This window comes from Cucurbita moschata, unplaced genomic scaffold (genome assembly GCF_002738365.1).
Source record: "Cucurbita moschata cultivar Rifu unplaced genomic scaffold, Cmos_1.0 Cmo_Scf00037, whole genome shotgun sequence".
Lineage (NCBI taxonomy): Eukaryota > Viridiplantae > Streptophyta > Magnoliopsida > Cucurbitales > Cucurbitaceae > Cucurbita > Cucurbita moschata.
The window spans coordinates 1,956,601-1,980,992 of record NW_019268553.1 but is presented as its reverse complement, the minus strand read 5'-3'; the positions used below and the strand labels follow the sequence as shown (position 1 = coordinate 1,980,992).

At 38.6% G+C, this 24,392-nt stretch overlaps 6 protein-coding genes across 6 annotated transcripts; 5 read left to right on the top strand and 1 right to left on the bottom strand.

The window, feature by feature from the left end:
* Positions 1–903: 903 nt before the first annotated feature.
* LOC111431839 (serine/threonine-protein kinase BLUS1) lies at positions 904–2,855 on the top strand. The gene has a single exon (XM_023068539.1). It carries the CDS (start codon positions 1,178–1,180, stop codon positions 2,783–2,785), a length of 1,608 nt encoding a protein of 535 aa, XP_022924307.1. The 5' UTR covers positions 904–1,177; the 3' UTR covers positions 2,786–2,855.
* A 389-nt stretch (positions 2,856–3,244) lies between these two features.
* Positions 3,245–4,324, top strand: LOC111432071 (zinc finger protein 11-like). The gene has a single exon (XM_023068871.1). The coding sequence runs from the start codon at positions 3,510–3,512 to the stop codon at positions 4,044–4,046; it is 537 nt and encodes a 178-aa protein (XP_022924639.1). The 5' UTR covers positions 3,245–3,509; the 3' UTR covers positions 4,047–4,324.
* A 2,308-nt stretch (positions 4,325–6,632) lies between these two features.
* On the top strand, positions 6,633–7,664 carry LOC111432102 (transcriptional regulator SUPERMAN-like). The gene has a single exon (XM_023068901.1). The coding sequence runs from the start codon at positions 6,952–6,954 to the stop codon at positions 7,462–7,464; it is 513 nt and encodes a 170-aa protein (XP_022924669.1). The 5' UTR covers positions 6,633–6,951; the 3' UTR covers positions 7,465–7,664.
* Positions 7,665–11,125: 3,461 nt separating this feature from the next.
* On the top strand, positions 11,126–14,872 carry LOC111431949 (ethylene receptor 2-like). Its single transcript, XM_023068680.1, has 3 exons — positions 11,126–11,839; positions 12,124–14,023; positions 14,152–14,872. Exons 2-3 carry the CDS (start codon positions 12,260–12,262, stop codon positions 14,692–14,694), a joined length of 2,307 nt encoding a protein of 768 aa, XP_022924448.1. The 5' UTR covers positions 11,126–11,839; positions 12,124–12,259; the 3' UTR covers positions 14,695–14,872.
* Positions 14,873–17,226: 2,354 nt separating this feature from the next.
* LOC111431828 (AT-hook motif nuclear-localized protein 20-like) lies at positions 17,227–19,534 on the bottom strand. The gene is made up of 2 exons (XM_023068529.1): positions 19,296–19,534; positions 17,227–18,403 (listed from the first exon to the last, which is right to left on the bottom strand). Exons 1-2 carry the CDS (start codon positions 19,532–19,534, stop codon positions 17,554–17,556), a joined length of 1,089 nt encoding a protein of 362 aa, XP_022924297.1. The 3' UTR covers positions 17,227–17,553.
* A 933-nt stretch (positions 19,535–20,467) lies between these two features.
* Positions 20,468–24,055, top strand: LOC111431765 (enoyl-CoA delta isomerase 2, peroxisomal-like). The gene is made up of 2 exons (XM_023068470.1): positions 20,468–20,875; positions 23,648–24,055. Exons 1-2 carry the CDS (start codon positions 20,471–20,473, stop codon positions 23,945–23,947), a joined length of 705 nt encoding a protein of 234 aa, XP_022924238.1. The 5' UTR covers positions 20,468–20,470; the 3' UTR covers positions 23,948–24,055.
* Positions 24,056–24,392: the final 337 nt, after the last annotated feature.

Here is a 24,392-nt window from a genome sequence, read left to right as displayed (position 1 = left end):
TTTTTTTTTTTTTTTTTTTTTTTTTTGAAAACCAATGAGAGTTTTCCTCCATGGAATGATGAAATGGCATGGTGATTTCATGGCTTTGAAACTCCTCATGTAGCCACAACAAGGAGTGTAATTTATGTAGAAACTACCAAAGAAGCTTGGGCTTGTGTATTAGATGTTTGTTCATTAATCTGAAAATGTTTTGGGCGTCTGATTTCTCTGCCTAAAAGATAGTTGTGAGATGAAATGTTTTGGGTGTGGAAAAATATCTCTAGTAAACGGGCTTTAAAAACATTGAAGGGAAACCCAATAGGAAAAGCCTAAAGAAGACAATATCAGCTAGCGGTGGGCTTGGGCTATTACAAACGGTATCAGAACCAGACACCGGGCAATATGCCAGCGAAAAGGCTTAAAGGGGGTGGACACGAAGTGGGGTGTGCCAGCAAAGACGCTAGCCCCAAAGGTGGGTGGATTGGGAGATCCCACATCGATTGGAGAAAGGAACGAGTGCTAGCAAGGACACTGGGTCTCGAAAGGGGTGGATTGTGAGATTCGGGGCTGGATTGTGAGATCCCACATCGATTGAGGAGGAGAACGAATCATTTTTTTTTAAGGGTGTGGAAACCTCTCCGTAACAACGCGTTTTAAAAACTTTGAAGGGAAGCTCGAAAAGAAAATTCCAAAGAAGACAATATCTACTAGCGGTGGGGTAAGGCCGTTACAAAAAAGTTTCAGAGATCGAGAGGAAACATTTGGGCAGGCTTCTGATGAGCTTCCGGATCAGCGAGGCATGGTTGTGTGAATTGATAAGGGTTACTTTCCATTTGAAGTCACTTTAGGATGTATTTATAGTTTATCCTAGTTTGATGATATGAATGAAATGTGTTATAAAAGATTTAAATTTTGACCTTATTTGAACTAAAAATATAACTTTTTCTCTATATATATGAAGTAGTTGAAATATAATCACTCCTCCCTCTCAAAAAAGGAAGTAAATTTATAGTTGAAGTTTCACATGCCTCATCTCCATGTTTAAGAACTCCACCTTCACGCTCCAACCTTTTCACAAGAAAACTGCTCAATATCCCCACTTTCTTTCCTTTTCTTATCTCCTCCCTCATCCTCTTCCTCTTCACTCATAACTTCTTAAAACCCCGCTTCCAACTGTGTGCCATTCACACCCCATATCATGAAACTTTCTCGTCTAAATTCGCTCCGGCGAGTTCAGTCCGGCGAGCTCATCATGAAGTTTCCTGACGATCAAGACGAATCCAAGAGGCCCCAATTCCCTCTCGATTCTAGCTGTTACAAAATCATCGATGAAATTGGGGTCGGCGTCAGCGCCGTCGTTTACAAAGCCATTTGCATTCCCATGAACTCTGCTGTGGTGGCCATCAAAGCCATTGACCTCGATCGATCACGAGCCGATTTCGATGACATTCGAAGAGAAGCCAAAATTCTGTCACTTCTCTCTCATCCAAACATTCTTAACGCCCACTGTTCTTTCACAGTCGATCGTCGCCTTTGGGTCGTGATGCCGTTCATGTCTGCCGGATCTTTACAGTCCATTATTACGTCGTCGTTTCCAGACGGCTTGCCGGAGCCCTGCATCGCTGTCGTTCTCCGGGAAATTCTACACGCTCTGACTTACCTCCACGACCAAGGCCACCTCCACCGCGACATTAAAGCCGGAAACATTCTGATGGACTCAAATGGGTCCGTCAAGCTAGCTGATTTCGGAGTTTCGGCATCCATTTTCGAGGCCAATTCCACACAGGGGGTGCCAATTTCTCCATCATCGACCTCGATGATGCTGAAGGAAATCGCGGGAACGCCATATTGGATGGCGCCGGAGGTGATTCACTCGCACAATGGGTACAGTTTGAAAGCGGATATATGGTCATTTGGAATCACGGCGTTGGAATTAGCCCACGGACGACCTCCCCTTTCTCATCTCCCACCTTCCAAGTCCCTCCTCCTGAAAATCACGCGAAGGTTTCGATTCTCGGATTACGAGAATCAACAAAGCAGCAATAACAAGAACAAATTTTCAAAAGGGTTCAAGGAATTAGTAGCCTCATGCCTTGATCAGGAGCCATCGAGAAGACCATGCGCCGATAAATTGCTCAAACATCCCTTTTTCAGGAACTGCAAGGGCCCTGATCTTCTCATAAAGACTGTATTACAAGGTTTGCCGAGTGTTGAAGAGAGATTCAAATTGGGAAAATTGCAGCGATTGCCATCGATGAAAACGGAGGAAGAAGATGAAGAGGAAATAGAGAAGGAAATTATAAAACAGAGGAGGATCAGCGGGTGGAATTTCAAGGAGGATGGGCTAGAGCTGGAGCCTGTTTTTCCAGGGGAAAACTGCGAGGAAGATGAATGTTCGATCATGAAACAGGTCCGATTCGGTGGGGAATCGATCATGGAGAAGGGTTCGAGGGATTCGAGTGAGTGCTGTTCGGGGGTATCGGATCTGAGTTCACCAACGGGGAACGGGAGGAGAGGCGGAGTGGAGGAGGAGGAGGAGGAGGGTGTTGACAGGGAGTCGATAATGGGTGGATTGGTGGCGCTGAAAAGGAGCTTGGACGAGCAGAGGAGGGCGGTGGGGAGTTTGATAGAGCTGATAGAAGGAGAGAAAGGGGGAGAGATGAGCAGAGAGGAGCAGATAGGGAGATTGATGGAGAAGATGACGAGGGAATTGGAGAATGAGCGGAAGAGGAACTTTGAATTGGAGATGGAGTTGGAATTTGTTAGGCTTCAGATCTCCGCTGCCCATAATACTGGCGCTGCTTAACTCTTCTTAGCCGCCCTTCATATCTATGTTGTTTTTGGTTTTATGTTTTGTTATCTATGAAAGAAAAGACATTTACAACGCCTGAATGACAAATTTGACTTATTAAACCATTTTAAAAACATAAGATAGCCCACGCACTAACCAAACGCCTGAATGGGCTCTACACTGGCGACCAATGTTAACCATTTTTGGCCCAAATCATATCTACTTTTATCTCAATAGAATAAGGCCCAAATCATATTTATTTCTGAACCAAATGGATATTGAATGAGGTAGTAGTAACTCTTAAGTCTTTACCAGGGGTTTCAAACAAACAAAATTGTGTTTGAAGTAGTGGAGAGTGAGTGTGTGAGAGATGTGAATGACACAGAAACCAAGAAGAAGAACAAAAAGAAAAAGAAGAGACACAGAAACAGTGTTACATTAATTTAAGAGAAGGTGTAATAAAAGAATATCATAAACTCTGAGTCCCATAAATGGCAAACGCCATTACTCGCCCAGGCCGAGGTTCCCTAAAATAACCTCTCATAACCATAAACATGAAGGACATTTTCAGGGCCTTCTCTTTTCCTCCTCTTCCTTCTTCTCTCTCTCTCTTCTTTTCCCGAACCTAATTTCCCCTTTTTCTTTTCCTTTTAGTAATCATAGAGACAGAGAGAAGGAAAAAAAAAAACATAAAAAAGGTATCTTTTTTTTACTTTTCTCTCCCTCCCAAGCATCATCCATGGAGAGGAACTGTCTACGCACTGCCTGTCGTACGAGTTTAACAACAATGAACACCACCATCAGCGGCGGAGGAGCACCAGCAGCAGCAGGAGGAGGAGGAGGAGGAGGACCCAACGGGGCAGGGAAAAGCCAGAGAAACAAGGTGTGCAGGGCGGCGGCGGCGGCAGAGGAGGATTTCATAAATGGGATTTCATGGCCACCAAGAAGTTACACGTGCAACTTCTGCAAAAGGGAATTCAGATCGGCTCAAGCACTTGGCGGCCACATGAATGTCCATCGTAGAGATAGAGCCTTACTCTACTCTCCCCCTGCTGATCATACCCACTTCACAAATCTCAACCTTAACCTTCACCATAACCCTTTCCCTAATCGCCCCTTCAAAGCCTTGGAGATTGCCAAACCTAATAGGAACAAGCCCCACAAATTCATTGGTTTGGACATTGAAATCAACACTACCAATAACACTGCCACCCTAATTACTGAATCCAAGAAGAAGGACATTGATTTGGAGCTCCGATTAGGGTACTCAACTTAGAGATGACATGAAGTTGTGGTGTGGGAACATGTTCTTCAAATTTTTCTCCTACGTTGTGTTGAAATTAGAATATATTCAGCTTCTCCATCTCCCAATATCCACATTATTGTTTGCTTCTTTCACTCTTTCAATGTCTTTATTGGTTCATCTTTTTGTGTCTGATTTGAAGGATTCCATTTCTTTTCTGAATCAACTTGTCTGTACCTCCTTCATTTAGTGAGACTCTCATTAAAATCTCACAATATATAATATTATGCAATGTGTAATCTCCTCTTCCCTTCCCTCCCTTATCATGTCTTAACACTTAATTAACCAAATATCATCAAATTCAGTGCATATTCATTCTTTATAAGTGCTTCTATTGTGCCCTATTATCCATTGTGACCCCAATGTTATTTCTTATCATTTCATTCATAATCTAGATTTTGAACAATAATACATTGACCTACCAACTTAACATCTCAAGTTTAGGTTATAGGAGTGATATGACGTTATATTTTGACTACCTCCCACTTCTTAAACAAATCTCCTAAAATCCCATCAAATTTGGTGACCAAAGTTGGATAACTTCATACTATTATAAAGATACATGGAGGGTCGGGTCGATCACTCTGACCGAATCAATCAAAGTGGTTTGATATTGTGAGATTCAGTGTAAGGGTGTGGGAACTTTGACCTGTCATACGTGTTTTAAAAACCTTAAGAGGAAGCTCGAGAGGGAAAACACAAAAAAGACAATATCCAATAGGTGTGGGCTTGGATGTTGGATGGAGGGGAGGGGGAGAGGATAGAAGAGATTGATTGATGTGTGAGATTGCATGGAAGTGAAGTTAGGAAGAGGTTACCAAAAGGAATGATAATTGGTTTTAGGGTCATTGGATGCTTTTTCCCAGAAATGTGAGAGAGGGTGTGTGGTTTTGTGTTTGGTTTTGCATGTTCCCGACAATGTCTGGGCGTCAAATGCCATGATGGGTTTTCCTTATTTGGATCCAAATGCTTTCCTCTGTCCCAAACATTTCAGACTAACTGTGCCACCCTCTTTCAATTTTAATTCTCTCCACTTTTCTCTTACGAACTCACCTCTTCTTCTTCTTCTTCTTCTTCTTCTTCTTCTTCTTCTTCTACACATCACCCACCTCATTACTCAACATTAGGGTTTAGGGTTTAGGGTTTGGAAGCCAAAATTCAAGAGTTTGACTTTGTTCATCTTTCCATTTAATTAATACCAAAATGTTGTTTATATATATGATGGTGAAGATGAAGGGGAAGGTGATGATGATGATGATGAATAAAACTAATCAGTAGAAATAGCAAAAGGGCAATAAATGAAGGTGTTGGATTGTGTATTGGGGTTTGATCTTCGTCTCCCATTTATAAAGTGAATGAAGTAAATGCATCAGAACTGGGAATAGAAACCACCTTCTGCCATCTCTTTCACTCTGCTTCCACAAATTATTCCTCTTCATTTACATCATCATCATCACCATCATCACCATCATCACCATAAATACAATTCAAACCCTTTCAATATTTACCCAAAAAAAAAAAAAAAAACCCTAATAATAGTCCATAGACATGGGTGAAAAGATGATGAGAGAAGAGGTGAGGCATGGGGACAAAAGGGATGGAAAGGTGTGGGAGTGGGTGTGGGAGTCTCCAAAATGTGTATTTTTGGTGAAAGTGGGTATTAGGAGGACATGGCATAAAGGAACACATATATCACCATCCATGCCTTTTAGCCCCCCCTCTTTTCCAAATATCCTTCATTCACTCACTCACTCACTCAATTTCATGTCTTACAACAAACATATTTCAAACTCCGTCCCCTAAATAGAACTATGTCTCTGTTCGTTTCAAAAATAACCCGGGGTTACTTTTTACTCTTCATAAATGTTTCAAAACTACTTTCCTTCTAAAACTATATATCTATGAAACTATATATCTGTGGGCTGTTGTACTCACCGGTTGATCGGTCAGTATAAAATGCATTTCAATTAGGCCCAATAAATGGTCTATTTTGGGCCATAAGTTTCATAGTCCAATGGGCCATATCTTTCTTTCAAACAAGCCCACCCCCTCTCCAGTACAAATTTATTTATTATTTGTAATTTGAGAAATTATATATATACACCATCATATATATAAACAACATTTAGGTAAAATAAAATAAATTTGTAAATATATTTGGCAGTTCAAACGGCCGTCTAACATGGGAGGAAAAATATATTTTAAAAAGTTTTAAAAGATATGGGAAAATAATAAAAGTGATAAAAGTGCGACGCAAGAAGACATGTGGTAAGGTGGAGATTTTCCATAATTAAAATAATAGGCAAGTTAGAATCAACTCATTCTCTTTTAAACTGCTCCTCTCTGTGGGCCGCATCCTCCCTCCAATACCATATGGTATGGTATGGGGGGTTAATGGGGAGTATATTATAATCACATGTAAAAGATGAAGGAGAGAAGAGGATTGATTGCTGTTTAGAAAGGGCATCTCTCGTGACCCTGAGTGCGAGCAGAGGTGAAACCCCCAGGATGCATCGCCCACAGATTGGCCCACGTTCCCCTCTTCTCCACCCGGCCTTCACATTTTTCCCTATCCCTCATTTATTTCCCCACTCATCTCCCACTCACTCCCATTTTTAATGATCTCTTCCCCAATTTACTCTCCCCTTCTCTATCTTCCACAGCCGGCTCCCGAACTATTTAAAAAAACAAACCCTTCTTCCGCAAGCTGAATCCCATATAACCCTCTCTCACAAACATCCATAAATGCCACAATGGAAAACGCAGATGTTTTGTGTTTGTCTCTGTACGTCCTTCCACTTTCTGCTCTCTGTATAAAGACTCCGCCTTCTACTCCCCCTTTTACCCATTCCCTTCTTTCTTCTCCTCATAATTTTGCATGGATTTTGGAAAACAGGGGACCTCCGACAGTTCCAGCGACGAATATGACCCCCCGCCGCCACAACAACATCACCATCATCATCATCCCACCGATAATGACCCCACTAAACGCCCCTACGAGTGCACATTTTGTAAGCGTGGCTTCACCAATGCTCAAGCCCTCGGTGGCCACATGAACATCCACCGCAAGGACCGTGCCAAACCCAAACACCGCAACTTCACTCATTCCTCTTCTTCTTCTCCTCATTCCAACGACCAATTATTCCCTCCCCTTTCCACCCAACCCAACTTCCCCTATTACCCCCCGCCGCCGCAGCCGCCGTCGTCTTACCGGATGTACTTTGACACCTCCGCCACCAACTTCCCTATTCACCCCCAGATCAGATCGCCCGGTGTCGGCAATCAAGAGCTTCTCGGAGCCGATCTCAGCCTCCAAATTGATCAAACCAGGGGTGTCTGGGAAAATGAAGAAGTCGATTTGGAGCTTCGACTCGGGCATGAATATCGCTGATCCAATCTGACGACGACAAAGAAGAAGAGGAGATCCAGATGGGTGCGTTATTTTTCAAGTTTTATTGTACAGCGATGGTGATAATAAGGGGAACGTGGTTTTGAATTTGTTTTCTTGAAATGTTTTGTATTACCTGCTCGGCTCTGTCTAATTTTGTCATCTTTTCTCAGAGCTAGCTATTAAAAACACAATCTTCAGCATTGTTAAATTAAAACCTCTTCTTTTGCACTCTTCATACAGTAGTTAATTAAAAGTCTCCTAACCAAGATTTCCCGCTCCAAAAAGTATCAAACTATATGAATCATGTTTTAAATAATTAAAGTTACTTTTGCATTTAGAAGTTGAGTTCTAAGGTTTCACTATGAAAAAAGTCACTTTTTTTCGACCTTAAAATTTATTGTGATTTGTTTGTAGCCATGTTAGAGTAGTTAATATTGTAACAAAGCAGAAGCAAGATCGATCGCATTCACACACTCGTAAACATGGATTAAACAAAGATTTACTTGGTTTAAAGAGAATAAATTTCTTTATATCTACCGGTAGCAACCAATGTCAATAATTAAAGTGTTGGCAAAGTGTATATCACTCTCACACTACTACAAAGTCTCTCGACAAAGTGACAGACACTCAAACTCAACCAAACTCCACGCCTCTCAACTACCCTAAACAATCATTTAGATAAGCAAAAAAGCATTAATGTCATGCATAAATTAAAATGGGAGATGAATCATTAAAATGGGAGATGAATCAAAAGAGTGAACCAAATAAACGAGAGATGAATCAAAAACATGAATGCTCAGAAGATATATGAACTTATTATTCGTGCCAACTTATATCAATAAAATGTGTGAAATGTAGTCTAAAAATGACAGGAAGGAAGGGATGATGATGAAGATAGGTTGGAGATTCAAAAGAATGTGGGCGAGGAGCGGGACCAATGAAGGGGTTTTAGTTCTCGTGATGGCCCAAAATCGGCCCAGCATTTACTGGTTTCGGAAATGGGAAGTGTCAATTTCCCATAAATGCCCAAAATCGGTCCACCATTTACAAAATTGAATGTGTATGAGGATTTATTTCAGTAAAAAAAAAAATATATATATCTATTGTCGAATTTGGGACATCCAAGGACGACGAAGAGGACATTGTAAAAGAAAGCGTCCGACAGTGCCCTCAGCCCGAAGACCCAAACATCCTCTGCCGTTGCACATCAGTCGGCCCGTCTCCTACCTCGGACTCACAACGTTTGACATACCACCAAATTAGGGGCCCAAACAACAGTGGATCCCTTGTTTTCTTCTCTTTAAATTCTTTTTTCTTTTTAACACTTTTCCTTTTATGACGTAATAAAACTTAATGCCCAAATTTTATAACAGAAAAGTCGTAATTGTTCTTTCAAATTTCTAAAGGCCCAATTGGTGGAAGATTTGATCATGAAAGAAACCCTAAACCCTAATGCAGGATGGAATGGGTGCGGGGATATGTGGCATGATGAAGATCATTGCTCACTATAAGACCCTTCAAACCTTCCCCTCTCACCCCAAACCCTCACTAATGGACCCTCTTACTTCCTACACATGGGATGTTGGGATGTTGCAGTTGCATGTGCATTTTTGCAGACTCCCCCACTACTTTTTTTCTTCTTTATTCCGCGCTCCTCCCTATCAAATTCGGTCGATTTTAGCATAATTCACTTGATTAGATTAGAGCATATCGAGCATAAACTTTATAATTTTAAATGAAAGTTGCACAAACTCCACTACTTGGCTCATGTTAGGATGCTCAATTAATATGAAAACTAATGTTTGATTCATGAAATAAGTAATTTTTTTTTTGAATAATTTAATTAATTTAATTGTAAAACTTTTATGATTAAACCTGAATTTTTTTTTTTTTTTTTTTTTGTGTAGAGAAAGTGGCAACACGCGTTTCGGGGGGAAAATTGTGGCCACGGACTTATGTGGGTTTGATTTAAACATCACATTAAATAAAAGAAAAAGCGGAAAATAGAAATAATAAAATAATGACACGTGTGAAAGGATATATCATTATCAATGTGGGAATAAATTGGCATTTAATGAGTTGTGATGGTTGATTCAATGTCTCTCCCTCTCGTTTTTTAAATTAATAATAAAACTAAAAAGAAAAACAGTGACATTTTATAAATTTTTATATAATTTAAGCTAAAAAATTTATATATTTTGGAAAAAAAAAAAAACAATAACGTAGGAAGTTAAAATTATCCAACGGCTGATGAACCGTTCATTGAATGCACTAAAAGGTGAAGAGAATATGGAAAGGTGCATGGTTGAGAATTTTGGAACTTTGACTAACCCATTATTCAAAATTAATTTTATCCTTTTTTTTTTTTCTTTTTCTTTTTCTCATTTTAAGTAAAGATAATGTTAAAAACGAAACCGTTTTGTAAAGCCCAGAACCCAAATACCTATATTTCCTAATCTTCTGAAATTGTAAATTTTGTTCTTTTTTTTTATTTTTTTATTTACAACTAGTTTATATAATTGGGCACTTCAATTTGATTAAAGTAATCCAATAATAAATGTACCACATAATAATTTATTAATGAAATATTATCCAAAATATCTAAATTGTGATAAATGCGCAATATGGAGACATCTAAATTCCACATTCAAGAAATATGGTCAAAGAAGTAATTGGACGGCAATGGCTAATCTGATAAACAATGATTATGTTATGTCTTTTTACATATATATATATATAAGTTGTCAAAATGGTGGAGCATGAATTTGATGTTTCTTGTTCCTCCATCAACACAACCCTCCAATTTTAAATTCCACCCTTCATTCTCTGGTTAGATAAATAGGGCCGGAGATGAAATTATATTATCCATCTGGCCCGGTTCATTTACACATGGGTTGGTTATGAAATATAATATTAGATTTGATATAAAATTATATGGAAAGAAAAAGGATTGCGGGAAGGGGATCGGGATCGGCTACCACTTGAAGAAAAAAACGCGGGACATACAGATTTGGACGGTTCCATTTTTAGAATGTGATTTGGATCTCCATCTCTCACCGCCAAAACAATTTAAAAATCTTTATAACTCAATTTATCCTAAACAATTTTTATAAATATTTTAATTCCCTTTCATTTACATTATATTCTTTACTTAAATTGTTTTAAATTATCTAAAATTAAATATATGGTATTCCTAAAATAAAAATTGTATTTTGTGACCCATTTGAGTGGGATTGGATCAAATTATATGGAACCATAAAAATTAACCTAATCAGCAGGCCCTTAGGCCAGTTCAAAAGATAATAAATGAGTTATGAGTGTTGAAGTTGAGGAAGTAGGAATAGAGCTGAGAGAGAGGAATTAAGAAAGAAAAGGTTGGGCCAATGGAAACCAAAAATGAGGGAGGAAAGGCATTGGGCCAAAGAGGAGCCTGGGGGAAGAGGGGGGAGCATACGTGGCAAATATAAAATAATTATTATTTAAAAGAAAAAAAGGGAAAAAAAGGGCAGGTTGCGTTTAGGGGAGAGAGAGAGAGAGAGAGAGAGAGAGAGAGAGAGAGAGAGAGAGAGAAATATAAAAACAAAAATATATTGGGAGATTTATAAGGAAGCAGAAGGGCGTCTAAGTTCTCTTCATGTAACACCCACAGGGCCCCACACCCCTCTCTCCTTGTCCTTCTTCAATTCCTTCCTTTCCTTTTCCTTTTCCTTTTCCTTCTCCTCGTTTCCGAAACAACGGCGCAAACACTCTGCGTTTTCCTCTCCTTCTCTGCCTCTCTCCCCCCATCTTCTTCACCTCTCTCTCTCTCTCTCTCTCTCTCTCTTCAAAACCCTTTTTACTCTGTGTTTCAATTGTCAAGGGCAGGGAGAGAGAAACCCCATCACTCCCCACTTCGCGAATCACACACACAAGAGTGTAGGGCTTTGCCTTCTTTTCTTTTTCTCTTCCCCTCTTTTTCGACTCCTCATTCTACCTGCCTATACTATAAGCTCTACAACTCATCTCTCAAACAAGATCTGATTTCCTTTTTCTTTTCATTTCTGTCAATTGTGTCTTCAATCGCTTCTTACTCATGCCTTGGCTTGCTTTTCTCCTGTAATCCTGTTTTTTCTTCAACATAAATTTGTGCTTTCTCTCCTGCCTTAATCACTTACTCTGGGGAACAACTCATATTCTGGGATTCCTCGATTGATTTCGGTTCCTGTTTGCTGGGTTGGGTTTAAATGGACGGAAGCTGGGATGGATTGGATTAATGGATGAGGGAGATGGGATTGCCTACCGTCTGACCTCTCTGCATGGGCTGGAATGCTAAGATCTGAACCTGGATGTGAATGGAATCTGATGTATTGGCGACTTCTTGCTTTTCCCTCTTCAGGTTTTTATTTTATATTTTTTTTATCTTCTTTTTCTGTTTTGCATCCTTATCGTTTGTACTTCTCTGATGGTGGAGGGTTGGTCGGTGTGGTTTCTAATTTCTTGATAATGCTAGTTGATTTTCTCTTTACCTTAAGAGGAACGTCGATGGGGAAGTTTAAATCGGGGTGGGGATGGGGGGGTTTTGTTTCTAGGTAGAAGGGCACTGATACTTAGGTTGAATGAGGACTGAAAATCTTCCACTTGGCTGATGTGGGTTCTCTGGTTTTTGTATTTTGTTTCCAGGAAATGGGAATTGGAGATGCGTGTGTTGTTGTTATAGTTGAGGCCAAGTGCGACACCGTTATCGGTAAGTCGTTGGGGTTTGAGTGTCTCGATTTTTGGGCTTAAATGGATTGAAGAATTTTGGGCTTTGGATGCAATGTTCAAGGCATTGCCATCTGGGTTTCTGATTTTGTTATTACTGGCATCTGTTTCTGCTGCCGACAACGGATTTTCGCGATGTAATTGTGATGATGAGGGTAGTTTATGGAGCATCGAGAGCATTTTGGAGTGTCAGCGTGTGAGCGATTTCTTGATTGCTGTGGCCTACTTCTCCATTCCTATTGAGCTTCTCTATTTCGTTAGTTGCTCCAATGTACCCTTCAAATGGGTTCTATTTCAGTTCATTGCCTTCATTGTTCTATGTGGATTGACCCATTTGCTCAATGGCTGGACTTATGGCCCCCACTCCTTCCAGTTAATGCTAGCTCTCACTGTCTTCAAAATCCTCACCGCTCTGGTTTCCTGTGCTACTGCTATAACCCTCATCACACTCATTCCTTTGCTTCTCAAGGTGAAGGTGAGAGAGTTTATGTTGAAGAAGAAGACAAGGGATCTAGGAAGAGAAGTTGGAATGATATTGAAGCAGAAAGAAGCAGGCTTACACGTTCGGATGCTTACCCAAGAGATCCGCAAATCGCTCGATCGACATACGATACTTTACACGACCATGTTTGAGTTGTCTCAAACTTTGGGTTTGCACTACTGTGCAGTTTGGATGCCCAATGAGAACAAGACGGTGATGAATTTGACTCACGAGTTGAAAGATAGGAGCTTCTCAAATGGATACAATGTCTCTATACCAATAAGTGATTCTGATGTTATTAAAATCAAGGGCAGCGATGGCGTTAACATTCTTGGGCCTAATTCAGCACTTGTTGTTGCTAACTGTGGTGAGTCTGATGAACGGGGACCGGCAGCAGCGATTAGGATGCCGATGCTACGTGTTTCCAACTTTAAGGGAGGAACTCCTGAGATAGTTCCGACTTACTATGCAATTTTGGTTTTAGTTCTCCCTGGTGGTCAACCTAGGTCTTGGAGTAACCAGGAACTTGAGATAATAAAGGTGGTTGCTGACCAGGTGGCCGTAGCTCTCTCCCATGCCGCGCTTCTGGAGGAGTCCCAGCTTATGAGAGAGAAACTGGCCGAGCAGAATCGAGCACTGCAGCAGGCCAAGGAGAATGCATTGATGGCAAGCCAAGCTAGAAACTCGTTCCAGAAGGTAATGAGTGATGGGATGAGAAGACCTATGCATTCCATCATGGGTTTGCTTTCGATGTTGCAGAATGAGAGTATGAACGATGACCAAAGAATTATACTCGATGCAATGGTGAGAACTGGCAATGTTGTATCTACATTGATAGATGATGTTATGGAAGACCCAATTAAGGATAGTGCAAGGTTTCCGTTGGAGTTGGATATGAGATCTTTTAGGTTACATTCAATGATAAAGGAGGCAGCTTGTCTTGCCAAGTGCTTGTGTGCATATAAGGGCTTTGGTTTTTCCTTTGAAGTTCAGAGGTCTTTGCCCGATCATGTCATGGGCGATGAAAGAAGGGTTTTTCAGGTGCTTTTGCACATGGTTGGTAGCCTATTGTTAAATGACATCAACCAAGGAGGAGGATACGCTTTGTTTCGGGCTGTGGCGGAGAGTGGAAGTCAGGGAAGGAATGACCAAAGATGGGGTAACTGGAGACAAAGCTCTTCTGATGGGGATGTGTTTATCAGATTTGAGGTTGGGATAAACAAGAATAATTCTCAATCGAAGGGCTCTATACCGAATGTGGTGTCCGGTGATGGGAGATACGCCAGTGACGGAGCCGAGGAACGCTTGAGCTTTACCATCTGCAAGAAGCTTGTTAAGGTGAGTTGTCTGTATAATCCTTGTCCTTCTCTTTTGAACTTCATTGAAACTACAGACGTTGCATTTTGAAGCTTTGGATTTGTCGTGCTAAATTGTAAATTTTGTTGATGGGGATTTATTACTGGCAGTTGATGCAAGGGAATATATGGGTAATCCCTAATCCTCAAGGATTTACACGAAGCATGGCACTGGTTCTTCGTTTTCAACTCCGGCCCTCCATAGCAGTGGCCATGCCCGAGACTGGCGAGTCGTTTGAGCATCCACACTCCAACTCCATCTTCAGAGGATTGCAAGTTATTTTAGCAGATGGTGACGATATGAACAGAGGTGTAACACGAAAAATGCTGGAGAAGTTGGGGTGCAACGTGATCGCTGTTTCTTCTGGATATGAATGTCTAACAGTGATGGCACCGGGGGGTTCATCAATCCAAGTGGTGCTGTTGGATCTTCATATGTCAGAATTAGATGGTTTTGAAGTTGCAACGAGGATCAGAAAGTTTAGAAGCCAGAATCAGAGGCCAGTGATCATTGCATTAACAGCAAGCGCGGGTGAAGACTGGGAGAGATGCGTGCAGATCGGGATGAACGGCGTGATTCGAAAACCAGTTCAGTTGGAAGGAATCGCCCATGAGATACGTCGGGCATTGGTGCAAGCAAACAAGGTTGTGTGAGGGAGGGAGGAAGATGAATGTTTTATTATTATTATTATGTTGATAGAGGGAGAGAGTGAAAATGGTATAGAATAGTTGTGGTTGGGGCCACTCTGTTTTGGTTATGTTGAAAAGAAATGGAACAAATTGGATGAATGGAACCGAATTTTCTTCTGAATCTCATGTAGCCTTCTACTTTGCTCTCATTTTTTTATGTCCTGGATTCTATTCAGACATTGTTTGGGTAAAAGGTAGGCAGGCCTATTGGGCTTCAAGCCCTTTCAGAAGTAGCCAGCCATATGGGCTGGATCTACTACACTCCAATCCCCTTTTACGACATTGGCCCACAAACTGCATTGGCAGCCCACATTATTATTATTATTATTACTTTCTTTTTTTTCTTAGATACCCAATAGGCTAATACAAACTAAACTACCTCTGTGAATAAAGGGTTTAGAATCATTAACAATATATATGCAATTCACATTTTTAAATATTCCAGTAATTAATAATAATTCTTTATGTTGGGTCAACCAAATCAACCAAAACAATGGGAAACAAAAACGTTCTCATTATTTTTTTAATAAATAAACGAGTAGGTAAAATGGATGATGCATATAAAGAAACAACAACAATTTTTTTATTTTTTTATTTTTTTAAAAACCTGGAATTCAATTTCATATTTTCTAATCCATCACGACTGACTGTTATTCACTTATTGCATTCTTAAAATATTATTTTATTTAATTTGCCACGGTACAGACCCGGGTTCGATTCCCGGCTGGTGCATTGCCTTTTGTTTTTAGTTGCTTAGGGTTTAGGGGTAGAAGAGAAAGGGAATTGGTTTGGAAAGAAGGCCGAGTTGAGAAAGGTGAAGGACAGACATTCAGAGACACAGACAGAAGCAGCAACAACTCTCGCACGTGGGAGAAAAAAAAAAAAACATAGTGGGGGCAGGGTCAGGGGGCACACGTGGGAGGTGGGAATATGTTTTGTCGTTTGTGGGAAGGGGAAACAGGGAGTGGGCCTCACAAGGATTAGGCATTGGATCTTTGCAAAATAGGAAATATTACTTTTCTTTTGTAACTTTAATGGGAAAAAAAAGCTATGTCATTTTTTAAAGCATCATTTTGTCACATCAATATCCCTCCCATTTCTACACCCTTCATTTCTCTATTATTTTCATCCTAATTTCTTCCTCAACTCCCTTAAGATGCTTCATAATCAATATAATCGATAGAAGTAACGACACATACATTCAAAAAATTTTACGACACCTGAAAATTCATATTAATAGTGGTTTCAATTCCACTATTATATTCCTAAATAATAGAGAACACGATTCAAATTGAATCAATTTACTTTGATTCTTTTTATGTTTATTATCTTTATTTATTCATTGCATTATTCATAATAGTACATATTCATCTTACTCAAGACGATAATGCGATAATATTCTTCCATTAACTAAAAATTCTAATTTTGTTCGCCTCTAATCAACATAGAATCAAATGTATTTGTCAACTAACGCAATAAAATAAAGAGGGAGAGAAGGTAGTAATGGGTAAGGTTGATGGATATGAAAGGAAAAGGCAAAACAAAGGTGTCCCACTAACCATACCAATTGGGCGGTGTGCGTTTCATTAGTTTTGTTTTGGTTTAATGGGTTACATTCGGCTTTCAATATACAATAATTTTAGATTAGGTTGCAAAAAGGGGTGGGGGGCAAGTGTTTATGAAATGAAATTCAGTGTACAAATTAAAGTAAATGAAATCAAGTTTTTGTGTCTGTTTCTTCATCTCTATCCAATCTCCTTTTGACCATAATTGTGATTGCTTTTTGGATGTTTCAAATCCCTTCTTCCCCACACATTAATGCATATCTTCAACACAGTCAATGCTCAAACAAGTGGCTAGGGAAAACCATATCTATAGACATATATATATATATTTTGGTACAACAATCAACCTTAATCAAATGGTTTGGTGAGATACTGAGGTCACCCATGATGATAATATATACTTAACCCTATTTGCTAATATAATATTGTAATCACATTTTAACACCATACCCTAATCAAACTCACCAGCGTCCTATTGGTTGACCGATGCTACCCCTAATCTATCATCTTTCAGTATAATCTTGTTTCTTTCATCTTAATTTCTGTATGATCTTTGGTTAATTCATTGAATGTGAAGAAGAAAAACAAAAGAAAAGTAGTTTAGTGATACAATGCCCCTTTAATTTCGTTCTAATTGTCTGATTCATTTTGTCATTTCTCATTTGTTAGCTTGTGTTGGGTCCTTTATTGGTATCTAATTAGTGTTTCTCTTCCAATTTAAATATTCAAATATATGTTAGGTGAGAATTCAAACCTTCCTATCAATTAAGGTTTTTTTTAATCATTATATTCTCAGTATCAATCTCATTTAGACTTGGTCTCGGTTCACCTCATTTACTACTACACCTTCAATCAATACTCTGAATTCATTACATCCAAAGTAGGGTTTTATGAACATGGCTAAGAATGCAAATGAAAACTAACAACAACATTGTAATTATAATGCATGAAGAAATTAATAGCTAGAATTAAATACAACTTGTAATGCTTTACAAATCTCAAATCAAATGATGTATTAGCCATAACATAAAAATAGCGAAGAAAAAACACACCACAACTGAAAAGACAACCCAATTATCTTGTTTATTTATCAATCCCAATCAAAAAAAAAAAAAAAAAAAAACATCCCTCCTTTAATTCTCTCTCGCTTTGTTTTTTTGTTTTTTTTTTTTAATTTTCATCAGGAACCCTAATTGTTGAATAGATCATCATCATCATATCATGTTCTTTGTCTAGTTAGGCTAAATAATTTGAAATTTCAATATGGTGGCCGGACATAAGCGTACCCGTCGTGCCCAAGCTGAACTCCGTTGGGCATCATATCCGGAAGTAAATTATAGAGAGGCAAAGTCGGTTCCGGCATCCCACTCCCCATCTGCCCTCCTCCACTGCCTCTAATTTCCGGCGGTGGGCTTCTACCACCGCCGTGTGAAGCGGAGCCACTGCCAACTTCATGGTCGTCGGGATCTTCAAGAGGCAACCTTTCATATGTCGCATTAGCAAAAGTAGCAGCAATTACCATAATGGGTCCAGCAGCTACAAGCGACCCAACAACGCTACCGCCGACAACCTGCCCTTGACCGCCGGACAAGTAAACGGTCAGGCCAGTGGACCCAGGTGGGGCCGGGCCTGGTAAAAACGCGCCGGTTAAAGAAAGAATCTCGAACCTTCCTTGGAGTGGCATTACGGAGCCAGGGGCAGCGGGCTGACGCAAAGTGACGTTAGCAACCAAACCCGTTGCACTGAGAACACAGACGCCACGCTGGCGTTTACGGGCGAATTGAGCGATGGAATCGGCCACGTCAGATCCCGCAGCGACCTCTAGGACGTAGCTTCTAAGGGCGTTGGGACTGTCACGCGTGACGAAGATAGGCGGTTTGGGTTTGTTCTTAGATCCAGGTGGACGGCCTCTTGGCCTTCGAGTTCCAGCCTCGACCGCCCCTTCTGTAGGCTCGTCACGGTTGTTGTCGTCGTCGTCGTCTCGACTGCCGCTTCCACCGCCGCTGTTTTCATCGCTTTGTTTGTAAATAGGCGAGTTGATTGCTGTGGGGTGATGATGATCCACTCCCGACAGCCCCACCTGCGTTGTCCACCAAGGATTCGCCAGACTTCAATTAATCGATCCCTCAATCTAAATTTTTTTTTAAAAAAAAAAGATTAATTCTGAGAGAGGAGAAGAAAATGGAATGGAGGAGTAGCAAAGAAAGAAGAATAAACCCAGAGATGGGAACAACCAAACAAATTATAATATTGTGCAAATTTTGGGCCTATAACAACCAAACAAATTAAATTATTTGATTCATCTATTTATTTATTTATTTATTTATGTAAGTGGAAAACGTAGTCTTTGTTTATAATATATATATATATATATATATATAAGAAATGGTGTGATGATCAGCACTGCTTTTAGGGGTTCTTGGAAATTAGGGTTTGGTGGGTGGCGTGCGCGTGGGAAGGGGTGACCTATGACAACCACTTTTGTTTTTGTTTCTGTTCTTCTCGAAACAAGATAAATGGGCCTCCCCTCCCCCCATTATCCTCCTCTTTAATTGGCCCATTTCTTACCCACTTTCACTCCAATATCCAAATATTACATAATTCAATTTACCTAATACGAAAATGTTAAACTAAGTTCTGGGGGATGGAATCTTTGTTTTTAGAGGAACAAAAAATCATTTCTTTTGAAAAAGGAGAAGTGACAGTAAGTTGACCAATTGATATGAATTAAAAAAAAAATGAGGATAAGATTTGAAAAACTTGTGTGTTTATTAATAACTAGAAGTCCATCCTTAGTTTTCCGCGTGATTCGTTATCGTTTCTTTATTTTATATGAATCAAGTTGGAATCACCCCCACACAATTTTCAAACAATTACAAAATGGAAAATTCAATCCAGAGAAGCTTTATACATACACATTGTTTCGTGGATTAAGTATATATATGTGTATATATTCAGACCGGCACAAAGGGGGTGCCCATTGGGAGTGGCCCATCATACAACGGACACGCCGGGTGTTGCCACTTGGTAACGTTTAGCCCTTTGGTCTCTTCCCTCGCCTTATTCTCACCCATCAACAACACATCTTGGCTTGAATTACCACAAGGTGAAGCTGATACAAGAGGGGTCAACAACGGTATAGCCACGTTCCAATTCGACGCTCGGTTTATCACAATGGATGCCGGAGCCTGGCTCTGTAGCCGTGTCGGCGGGGTGTTTCTTCTCTCTGAACCAGCCATTTTTTTTTGTCTGAAGATTGGAGTGGGTAAGAAAACACAATTGTGGAAGAAGCTTAGAGAGAGAGAGGAGTGAGTGATTTCTCAGATTCAGGTACGGAGATTTAAGGGTTAAGAGAGATTGGTCAAAATTCAAAGGTTGAGTTGGCCATGTCATTGACTGTTTCTGAAAATCCTAAAAAAAGAGTTTGGTTTACCGGACACCTGAAATCTCTATATTCCACGTGGAGACGTAGGATTCGGTGATGCTGGACTAATTACTTACGTGACCGATCATGTACACGTGTATGGTCTACATTTAGCGCTTTAATTGGGTATGGTTGGCCAATCGCTGTCTCAAAAAATAGACTTTTTTGCTGCTGACTTTACACAAAATGAGGGCCACGCTCATTGGACTTCTAATCTTCTGATGCAATAATATAATATTTACCACTAATTTCCACGTAATATAAATGAATAATAAGTTCTGTTCATCAAAAAAAGCATCTTGACCTCTTCAATCCTCGCCGTCCAAATTTCCTCGTCAGTGAGGGCAGCCTGGACTTGTTGCATCCATTCCTCCACGGTGTCGTCTCCACGTGGTCAAGTCCATTACAAATTTTGACTTTTGACTTTTGATAAACTTTGACTCAGTTTCTTTATAACGTCTAATTTGATATGGATGGTCAGAAGATTTATAAAAAAAACCACCTTCATAGTGAATTTTTGACCAATTGTGCACTTCGTGTTTTCGTCTCGTTGAACCCACTCGATAACTTTTTTGTTCGAGAGTTCTATTGACATGACTAAGTTAAATAAAATGGTGTGGTATTAAGTGCATTAAAGAATCGATTAGACAAAATTAAAAATTTGATAGTCGAAGTGCTTGGGCCTAACGCTTTCTTGATCTTATTTATTTACGCAACAAAAAAGTTGAATAGACCATTTGCATCAAACGACATGTGCACTCTAGAGAAGCGTGGCGGTGTCTTCATCCTGACCCTCACCGGCGACAACGAGCACTGGATCGGCCCCACCTTCATTTCCTCCTTCCTCTCTCTTCTCGCCCAAGTCAAGTCCCAAGCCACTCGCGGTTCAGTCCTCCTCACCACTTCCCATGGTCGCTTCTTCTCCAACGGCTTCGACCTTCCCTGGGCCCGAACCGCCGCCTCCAAATCCGCCGCTACAGACCGCATACTCCACCTCGTCCACATCTTCAAGCAAGTCGCCGCCGCTCTTCTCTCTCTCCCCATGCCCACCATCGCCGCTGTCTCCGGCCATGCCTCCGCCGCCGGTTTCATTCTCGCTCTCTACCACGATTACCTGCTGATGAGGCGCGACAAAGGTTTCCTCTACATGAGCGAGGTCAGTGGTTATTTGCTTTCTTTTTTTTTTCTTATTTAAAAATTTTATGTTTAATTATATAAAATAGTCATCATAGATTCTTTTAAAATTTGAAATGTTTCATATCCATTTTTTTTTAAAAGTATATAAATTGATTAATTATTTTAAAAATCTTGAAATTATATTTTCAAATTAAATAGTCGTAAGTAATATACATACACCTTATAATTTTGACACATCAACTATTAGTTGATTTCCATTATTTATTTTAATTGACAATATATTTTATAAAATAATTTTACATTTCAAAATTTTTTAGACCAAATTTAAATTTCGAATACATAATTGAAAATATTCAAAATTTAAAGACACAATTAAGAAATAAATTATAAATTTTGGTGGGTTCTTAAATTTTTAAAATTATAAATTTAGTTTATCAATTTTTTTTTTTAAAGTCAATGAATTAAACTTTTATTGACTTATTAAACATCAACCATCACAGTTAAAAAAATAATAATAATAAATAAATAGTATCATGTTTAAGATAAATGTTTGCTTAATCCACCCCACCGAGAAGATGTGAGAGTTCTCTTATTTATAATTATTTACACAATTTACCAATAATATGGAAATAGCAATAAAAGAAAAGAATACTAAATGAATACAATATATTTTCCTTTAATAAAATGACAAATATGGCAAGCCGTAATATAAGACAAATATCTAGATATTTACTTTATAATGAATGGTCAACTATCCATAATATTTAATACCGATATTTAACATCATATTAAACTAGTGCTAGGACATTGGCATTAATATCCTATTAAATTCACTAATATCGTGTTAGGTTGGCATTAGAAAGAAAGGAAAAAAAAAAAAAGGATATTACCATAAATATTATATTAAATTATTATTGAAACGAGCTTAAAAAATATTATGATTTAGTAAGATAGTGACTAATATATTTGTAAATTTTGTATTTTGTAGTTAATAAGTTTATAAACTTTAACCAATAGGTTTAATAATTTTCCTAAATTTTCATTTATGCATCTAAAATAAAATTGTGATCTAAAATTTTAAAATTTCTTATCAATATTAAATAAGAAATAAAACTATACCTCTAACTTTTTGGTAATGAACTTTAAAAAATCCATTAAATAATCAAAATAAAAATGTTTATAATTTGATTAGTTAAAATATTTATAATTTTAGCAAAAAGGTTGGAAATTTGGTAGACAATTTAAAAATAAAAATTTGAAATTAAGGGATTTAATAAATAAAAAAAAATAAAATTGTATTTCATGATTTCATACACGTATTTGATAGTATATTTATAAATTTTATTAATGAGCTTCATTATATATTTACAACCCATAAAATTAGTTATAATTGTATACCAAATATTAGGTGGAAAATAAATTACTATTAATTAAATTAGGCACACTTTTTTATTAAAAATGTGTATAATTAATGTTTCGCGATATTCTATTGTTAATTTAACAAAAATTTATTGAATATTAAATTATTGTTTTACAATATCTATAATTTATAATCTATTATATTATACATTATTTTCTTAATTTAACAAAAATTAATGGTTTACTTTAAAAAAAATTATCTATTTTTAAATATAATTATCAATATTAAAATTTTTAATTCAAAATCCATACTTACTAAATAGTTTTTTAAAAAGGCTCATGCAAAATGGAAGTGGGTTGAACTTAAGGTGTACATCCAATTCGAACTGAGTCCTTATTTTAAGTGTTGGGTTGGATTTAAAAGGATTTTGGGTCTGAGTTAGGGTCGTTGTTTAAAATCCGATTCGGATTGAGTTGGGTTTAGTTTGAAATTTAAATTATTGGGTATCCCGACCCAACTTGAAAACTTTAGAAAAAAAAAAAAAAATGAAATAGACCCATTCCCACACTGTCTAAGCCCATGAGTCATTGTCTGCGTCTTACCTTGGCGTGGCTACACTTTGCACACTGTTTCTCTACGAACTGTCTCTCTCTTTGCTCTTTGACCATAAGTTCGAGACTTTGTCGTGCAGCAGCGTTCGTCCTCATCCTTGAGGGTAATTAGGTAAGTGAAATGAAGTCTCGACTCTCGCTCTCGTAGTCTCACACACTCACATCACAACGTTAGTCTTCGTTGTTCGTCATTTGACTCCTCTCGGCTTTCTGTGTGTGTCGTTGTTCGACTTCTTACTCTCGTTTAGTCTCTATGTGTCATCAAGCGTCGATATCGCTTGCCTCTATTTCTCTGTTGGATTCTTTTCTCAGTTCCCATTTCTCTGCTCAAATTTGTCTCTGTGTTTTTCGTCGAACGTCGTTGCTGACTTTCTCTCCACTTGACACTTTGTTTCACTTCTGTCGAACTTCTCCACTTTGTGTTTGTCGTCGGATTTCTCTGCTTAATGCTCCGACCTAAACCCAATCCAAAAATAAAAAGTTGAGTTGGATTGAGTGGTGAAAATTTTTGAGTTAGGTTGGATTACGAATCCAACCATCCTGAACAATCGTGTTGGTTTCAAAAAATCTCCCAACCCAACACAATCCGAGAACATGTACAACCTAGAATCCTCAATATTCTGAAAATAACTAATAAACACTTCAATATTTTGACTTTTTTGAGGATTTGAAACTGCATGCATCCACAAATTTGAAAGTAATTTAACCGTGAACATATAATCAAATCACCATTTATTTATAGTGCCATGAATTATAGTGTAAAACTCAGACGAGTGACTACGAAACATTGACATTATAATTTGTTCATATGCTTGACAAGATTGACATGGGGTTACCTTTCCCGGATTACATTGCGGCGTTGATGAGGTCAAAGATCAGTTCAGCTTCGGTCCGGCGGGACGTGCTGCTGGCGGGGATGAAGATCAACGGTGAAACAGCGACAAAGTTGGGAATTGCAGACGGTGCGTACAACAGCGAGGATACGCTGATGGATGCGGCGGTGGCAATGGCGGAGACGTTGGCGAAGAGGAAGTGGGATGGAGAAGTATACGCAGAGATTAGAAAGAGTTTGTATCCTGAAATGTGTTCGCTATTAAATGAATTGAATTCAAAGATGTAAACAGGCAAGGTAAAAGGGAAGTATAGTTGCATTCTATGTGTCGTTTTGGTGGACCGGTTGCAAAATAAATTAATAACTTACCTAAATCATTTAATCTAAATTGTTTGTTTGGAGACAAGTGAGTAACAGTATTCTATTCAATGCTATAAAATACTTAGTCTATTTTACATGATGATCATAGGTGACTTAATATTAATCGAGCTATGAATTGATGTTTGCGAAGGATTGTCCTTTTGATTTACTAGGTGAGAATGATTTTAACAGTTGATGGTTTAATATGCTTTAACATTTTGGAGACTTGTCCGAGTATATAGATGAGTAGTTTCCTTAAGCACCACTTTCAGGAGCTCGAGATGAACATGGTTAGTGATTGAATTATAAACACATTATTTATCAGAGAAAAAAAAAATCAAATTTATATTTGGTATGCTATTTATGTAGTCCA

What these genes read in the sequence shown, in the direction of transcription:
- LOC111431839 (XM_023068539.1), top strand. Translation starts at nt 1,178, where the DNA reads ATGAAACTTTCTCGTCTAAATTCGCTCCGGCGAGTTCAGTCCGGCGAG.
- LOC111432071 (XM_023068871.1), top strand. Translation starts at nt 3,510, where the DNA reads ATGGAGAGGAACTGTCTACGCACTGCCTGTCGTACGAGTTTAACAACA.
- LOC111432102 (XM_023068901.1), top strand. Translation starts at nt 6,952, where the DNA reads ATGGATTTTGGAAAACAGGGGACCTCCGACAGTTCCAGCGACGAATAT.
- LOC111431949 (XM_023068680.1), top strand. Translation starts at nt 12,260, where the DNA reads ATGTTCAAGGCATTGCCATCTGGGTTTCTGATTTTGTTATTACTGGCA. An exon ending in TCTGCAAGAAGCTTGTTAAG is followed by an intron (nt 14,024 to 14,151) that starts GTGAGTTGTCTG and finishes TATTACTGGCAG; the next exon opens with TTGATGCAAGGGAATATATG.
- LOC111431828 (XM_023068529.1), bottom strand. Translation starts at nt 19,534, where the DNA reads ATGGCTGGTTCAGAGAGAAGAAACACCCCGCCGACACGGCTACAGAGC. An exon ending in CAACACCCGGCGTGTCCGTT is followed by an intron (nt 18,404 to 19,295) that starts GTATGATGGGCC and finishes GATTAATTGAAG; the next exon opens with TCTGGCGAATCCTTGGTGGA.
- LOC111431765 (XM_023068470.1), top strand. Translation starts at nt 20,471, where the DNA reads ATGTGCACTCTAGAGAAGCGTGGCGGTGTCTTCATCCTGACCCTCACC. An exon ending in GTTTCCTCTACATGAGCGAG is followed by an intron (nt 20,876 to 23,647) that starts GTCAGTGGTTAT and finishes ATGCTTGACAAG; the next exon opens with ATTGACATGGGGTTACCTTT.